This window comes from Microcaecilia unicolor, chromosome 1 (assembly GCF_901765095.1).
Source record: "Microcaecilia unicolor chromosome 1, aMicUni1.1, whole genome shotgun sequence".
Taxonomy (NCBI): Eukaryota; Metazoa; Chordata; class Amphibia; order Gymnophiona; family Siphonopidae; genus Microcaecilia; species Microcaecilia unicolor.
The window spans coordinates 14,005,061-14,011,765 of NC_044031.1; the positions used below are offsets into that span (position 1 = coordinate 14,005,061).

The 6,705-nt window shown below is 38.8% G+C and overlaps 1 protein-coding gene across 1 annotated transcript; it reads right to left on the minus strand.

Moving 5' to 3' along the window:
- Window positions 1–2,820: 2,820 nt before the first annotated feature.
- Window positions 2,821–4,518, minus strand: LOC115470069 (zinc finger protein 271-like; the record flags this gene model as incomplete). Its single annotated transcript, XM_030203348.1, has 2 exons — window positions 3,201–4,518; window positions 2,821–3,116 (listed from the first exon to the last, which is right to left on the minus strand). Coding segments are annotated over exons 1-2 (1,218 nt in total), but the record flags the coding sequence as incomplete, so codon positions are not given.
- Window positions 4,519–6,705: the final 2,187 nt, after the last annotated feature.

Genomic DNA, 6,705 nt, shown 5'->3' on the forward strand with positions numbered 1-6,705 from the left:
GCCTCTTGTCTCCTGATTCACTTAGCCGAGGGCCTGTTTCATCATGGAGAAAATATACCAAAAGCAGTCTACACAGTCCACCTACGACATCATTGATCCCTTTAACTAACCTTATACCAAACTGCATACCGCTATGCTGGTGATTCCTAACCCTCCCCTCCCAGCCTTCCCAACCCTAGACCAACGCTCAAAGTGCCAGACAACTGCAATTACCTGTTCCAAGGAAGTGTATTCAAAATTTGACTACGCGCCCTCGGTGAAATTATATTCAGATACGCCCCCCCCCCCCATACTGCTAGGAACCTCCGCTGCCTTCCCGGCGACAAACCCGCCCCCCTCGCTTCCCATATCATTAGGTCATGCAATTTATTCCTCCAATGTCAGAAGGAGGGAGGGTGATCCTGTGTCCAATAGATAAATATGCATTTCTTCCCCAAGATACAAGCCTTCCCCAGGAACAACTTTTCTCCTCTTGAACCCATTCGCCATAAAGAAGGTGCACTAAATAACACTCTCTGTGTGAGCATGTTTAAATTAAGATGAATTAACAAAAATATGAAATAAAATCAGCAAAAAATGAGTATTATTTCTACGGAGGATTTTTTTTTTGACCAAAGATAGAAAACTGTGAACTGTGCCTCAAGCATTACGATACCCTGATATAGGATTTGTTCAATTGGTTTACCACAGTCATCTGAGGTCTTTTCCTCCATTGTTTCATTTTTATTTTTCTGGTTTACTTTAAAATGAGTTATTTCTTCCATTATTTTTTGGGGGAGTTGATTGTGACTACATATTTTGAGTGTTTTTTTCTCCTTGTATGTTGTTACTATCATGACATCTTACCAAAAATACTTAACTACATATTTGAAAAACATAAGATACATAAAAGCATACATATTCAAACAATAAAATCATACCTTACAATGAAAACTATCAATTAAATAAGAGATCATAATGAGCAATGACCAAATTTTGCATGAACAAGGTGAACTGCTTTGTTAGATATTACATTATAATTTCAATACATCACTACAAAAACTAATTAAATGTGACTGAGAACAATCAGTTCTAAAAGAAATAATAATGGTAAATAATAAAATATACAAATAAAAATGCATGTTAGAACATCTCAACATGAACATTTGTCCACATACTTAAAACATAATTATACATAAAACCATTCAGGTCTTTATCTAGTCACTTTCTATATTAATATATAGGATACATTGAAGATGAATGAATAAAATGAATGAATAAAAAATCATACATCACAGATAAAACATAAGGGGTCCTGTTTACTATGGTGCACTAGGAATTTAGAATCTCAGATGCACAAATTCTTATAGAAGATCTCGTGGGCATGGAGGAGTTTCCTCCTTCACACTTCTAGTTTTTGAAGATGTTTACGAGTCCAGTGTACAATACCAAAAATATCTGATAGTACAGAAAATCTCCTATAATAGTCATTACTACTTTTTTTTTTCTCTCAGCAATTTCTGCTTTATAGTTGTTTCATCCACCAACAAATAAATATGCCTTCCTGTGTGGATTCTTTGGTGATTACTGAGGTTTGTCTTCTAAATGAAGCTTTTATTAAACTCAGTATATGTAAATGGCTTCACACCTGTGTGGCTTCTCTGGTGTTTTTTTTCAGGTGTACCTTCTGACTGAAAGTTTTTCTACACTCACTAGAGGTAAATGGTTTCATACCAGTGTGGATTCTCCAAGTGTTTTTTGTGAGCGTCCCCTTCTCAGTGCAGCTTTTACCTAAGTAGAAGCAAGTGGTGTATATGGATTCTCTGGTACATTATCATGTATTTCTTCAACCTGAAACTTTTGCCACAGCCGGTGAATGGAAATGGTTTGATTTCTGAATGGTGGATTGTGAGTGTTTCCTTGTCAATGAAGCTTTTGCCACACTCAGTGCATAAAATTGGTTTTCCTGAATGGATTCTCTGGTGTGTTTTGAGGCTTGGCTTCTGACTGAAGCTTTTATTATGCTCAGTACAAATATATGGTTTCATTCCTGTCTGGATTCTCCAGTGTCCAGTGCTCCCTTTATCACACTCAGTACTTGTAAACAGATACACTCTCGTGTGAATTCTATGGTGCCTTGTCAGTTCTCCCTTGTCAGGAAAGCATTTATTACACTGAAGACATGTAAATAGCTTCTCTCTAGTGTGGATTCTCTGGTGTCTTGTGAGGTGTGTCTTCTGACTGGTTTTTATTACACTCAGTACATTTAAAGGGTTTCATTCCTCTGTGTATTCTCCAGTGTTTTTGTCCCCTTTTCAGTGAAACTTTTAAAACATTCAGAACATGCAAATTGCTCCACTATTGTGTGGATTCTTTTGTGTATCACATATTTTTTCAACCTGAAGCTTTTGCCACACTCAGTGCATATAAATGGTTTTACTCCTGAATGGATTTTCTGGTGCATTGTGAGTTTTTTCTTGTCAGAAAAGATTTTACCACACTTAGCACATATAAGTGACTTCACACCTGTGTGGATTCTCTGGTGTATTGTAAGGATTGACTTCTGAGTGAAGATTTTATTACTCAGTACAGTTAAATGGTTTCATTCCTGTGTGGATTCTCTGCTGTATTGAGAGTTGTTCCTTCCAACTAAAACTTTTATTACACTCAGTACAATTAAAAGGTTTAATTTCTATGTGGATTCTCTGGTTTCATTCCTGTGTGGATTCTCCAGTGTCTTCGGAGTGATCCCGTCTCAGTGAAACTTTTACCACACTCAGTACATATAAATGGCTTCACACCCGTGTGGATTCTCTGGTGTATTGTGAGGCTTGACTTCTGATTGAAGCTTTTATTACATTCAGTACAGTTAAAAGGTTTCATTCCTGTGTGGATTCTCTGGTGTATTGTGAGCCTTGACTTCTGACTGAAGCTTTTATTACACTCAGTGCACTGAAAGGGTTTCATTCCTGTGTGGATTCTCTGGTGTATTTTGAACTTTGCCTTCTGACTGAAACTTTTATTACACTCAGTACAGTTAAAGGGTCTCATTCCTGTGTGGATTCTCTGGTGTATTGTGAGGTGTGCCTTCTGACTGAAGCTTTTATTACACTCAGTGCAGTGAAAGGGTTTCATTCCTGTGTGGGTTCTCCAGTGTCTTCGGAGTGATCCCTTCATAGTGAAACTTTTACCACACTCAGCACATATAAATGGCTTCACACCCGTGTGGATTCTCTGGTGTATTCTGAGGTTTGACTTCTGAGTGAAGCTTTTATTACACTCCGTACAGTTAAAGGGTTTCATTCCTGTATGGATTCTCTGGTGTACTGATAGGTTTCCCTTCCGACTGAAACTTTTATTACACTCAGTGCAGTGAAAGGGTTTCATTCCTGAATGGATTCTCTGGTGTACTGTGAGGTGTGCCATCCAACGGAAGCTTTTATTACACTCAGTGCAATGAAAGGTTTTCATTCCTGTGTGGATTCTCTGGTGTATTGTGAGATTTACCTTCCGACTGAAACTTTTATTACACTCAGTGCAGTGAAAGGGTTTCATTTTTGTATGGATTCTCTGGTGTACTGTGAGGTGTGCCTTCCGACTGAAACTTTTATTACACTCAGTGCAAAGAAAGGGTTTAATTCCTGTGTGGATTTGCTGGTGTATTGTGAGGTCTACCTTCCGACTGAAACTTTTATTACACTCGGTGCAGTGTAAGGGTTTCATTCCTGTGTGGATTCTCTGGTGTACTGTGAGGTTTACCTTCCGACTGAAACTTTTATTACACTCAGTGCAGTGAAAGGGTTTCGTTCCTGTATGGATTCTCTGGTGTACTGTGAGGTCTACCTTCCGACTGAAACTTTTATTACACTCGGTGCAGTGTAAGGGTTTCATTCCTGTGTGGATTCTCTGGTGTACTGTGAGGTTTACCTTCCGACTGAAACTTTTATTACACTCAGTGCAGTGAAAGGGTTTCGTTCCTGTATGGATTCTCTGGTGTACTGTGAGGTCTACCTTCCGACTGAAACTTTTATTACACTCAGTGCAGTGAAAGGGTTTCATTCCTGTGTGCATTCTCTGGTGTATTTTGAGGTTTCCCTTCTGACTGAAGCATTTATTACACTCAGTACAGTTAAAGGGTTTCATTCCTGTGTGGAATCTCTGGTGTTTTCTGAGTGTTGACTGCTGCCTGAAGCATTTATTACACTCAGTGCAGTGAAGGGTTTCATTCCTGTGTGGATTCTCCAGTGGGTTTGCAGTGTTCCCTTGTCAGTGAAACTTTTACCACACTCAGCACATTTGAATGGCTTCACACCCATGTGGATTCTCTGGTGTATTCTGAGGTTTGACTTCTGACTGAAGTTTTTATTACACTCAGTACATTTAAAGGGTTTCATTCCTGTGTGGATTCTCTGGTGTATTGTGAGGTGTGCCTTCTGACTGAAGCTTTTATTACACTCAGTGCAGTGAAAGGGTTTCATTCCTGTATGGATTCTCCAGTGCCTTCGGAGTGATCCCTTCTCAGTGAAACTTTTACCACACTCAGCACATTGAATGGCTTCACACCCATGTGGATTCTCTGGTGTATTCTGAGGTTTGACTTTCTGACTGAAGTTTTATTACACTCAGTACATTTAAAGGGTTTCTTTCCTCTGTGGATTCTCCAGTGTTTTTGGAGTTTTCCATTCTCAGTAAAACATTTACCACACTCGGAACATTCAAATAGCTTCACTCTCGTGTGCATTCTCTGGTGTGTTGTGAGGTATGCCTTCCGACTGAAGCTTTTATTACACTCAGTGGGTTTCCTTCCTGTGTGGATTCTCTGGTGTACTGTGAGGTTTACCTTCCGACTGAAACTTTTATTACACTCAGTGCAGTTAAAGGGTTTCATTCCTGTGTGGATTCTCTGGTGTATTGTGAATTTTGTCTTCCGACTGAAACTTTTATTACACTCAGTGCAGTGAAAGGGTTTCATTCTTGTGTGGATTTGACAGTGCCTTCGGAGTGTTTCCTTCTCAGTAAAGCTTTACCACAATTGGAACAGGTAAATGGGTTCACTCCCATGTGCTTCTGTGGTGTTTTCTGAGGTATGCCTTCTGAGTGAAGCTTTTATTACACTCAGTACAGTTAAATGGTTTCACTCCTGTGTTGATTCTCTTGTGCATTGTGAGGTTTGTTTTCCAACAAGCGTTTGTACCACCATCAGCACAAGTATACAATCTCTTGTTTTTCTGGTCTTTCAAGAAGTTTGCCTTCCTGCAAAAGACTTTTCAGTTTTAGTATAAGCGATCAATTCTCACCAGTTTGCACTTTATTATAATCTGTGAAAGCATCTTCATGACTGAAACTTTTCATACATTCAGTACTGGAAACTAGTGTCTCTCCTGGGTAGAATTTTGCATTTCTGATGAAGTTTTCTTCTTGACTGAAGCTTTTTTCACAACCAGGATATGAAGATAATCTCTCATTTGTGTTGTTTTTCTGGTATTTTGTAATAGTTCTCTATTGGGAAAGCTTTTCCCATATTCTGTACTTGTATACACTCTAGTTTTATGAATAATTTCATGTTGCTCTAGCTCTTTCTTCCTACTAAAACCTTTTCCACACTCAGAAGATGTAGAATATGTTTCTTTTATGCACGTTTTCTGTTGTCCTTGTAGTTCTGTCTTTTGACAGACGTTTTTCCCATAGTTCGTACATGTAGATGGTCTCTCTTCAGTATCGGATCTAGGATGTGATTGCAGAGTTAAATGATCGCAGAGGAATATCTCACATACATCACATAAACATCTTTGATCTCTCATCTGTATGATATTACTGGTACTGTATTCACACAGAGCTAAACATTCTGTTGAATGGTTTTGTTTATTTACATTTTTTCCCTTTTTCCCCAGTCAGAACAGGAAGGAGTCTCCTCTTTCTCTTTTTCTGATAACATCTTTTCCCTTTTAGGTTTCTCACTGAGCTTCCAGTCATGTGTCTTTGTATTACTGCTTCTGGGATCATCTTTTTCTATAAATAAATAAATAAATATATAAGAGCATTGCAGATTATTGTAGGAGAACAGTTTAGTAATACAATAACCCTTCGTAAATCTGCCCTCACCCCCCCACAATCAAGTTGATATTTCTTTTTTGTAATATCTTTATTAGAATCACACAATGGTAAGAAAGGAGAAACGGGTGACATGATACAGAGAGTCCACCTCCAATCAATGCAGAGAGTCCGCCTCACGTTCCAGGCCCAAACTATCTCAGCGCTCATGAGCAGTATCAATTTTGTTGAAGAACTGTCGTAATTTTTGTGTATCAATAGCAACCTCTACAGCTGCTTTTACTTCAGAGAGTATTTCCGCAGTCCATTCCAAGCTCATGAGGGGCTTTAGCAGGGGTAGAGTCAGTGCCATCTTGGTTTCCAGAGTTCAGTTAACTCCAACGTTTGTATGAGACTTGGTAATGGGGCTAGGAATATGTTAGAAACAGTCAGAGCTCAAAGAGAGCCTTCAGATACATCGCATGTGAGGTACACCGAATTGAAATATCTCCCTGCCATGAGACTGGACATATACGATCAGATAGGTATGAGAAAAACCATTCCTGTCCTTATCGGATATCCCTATATCTCTGTCTAACAGTGTCCATCGATGAAACTGCTATAATTCTTGGGAATACTTTGGAGAAAAGTTAGTTTCTACCTGAATTTAATTGTTTTTATCAAACTGTGTCATTG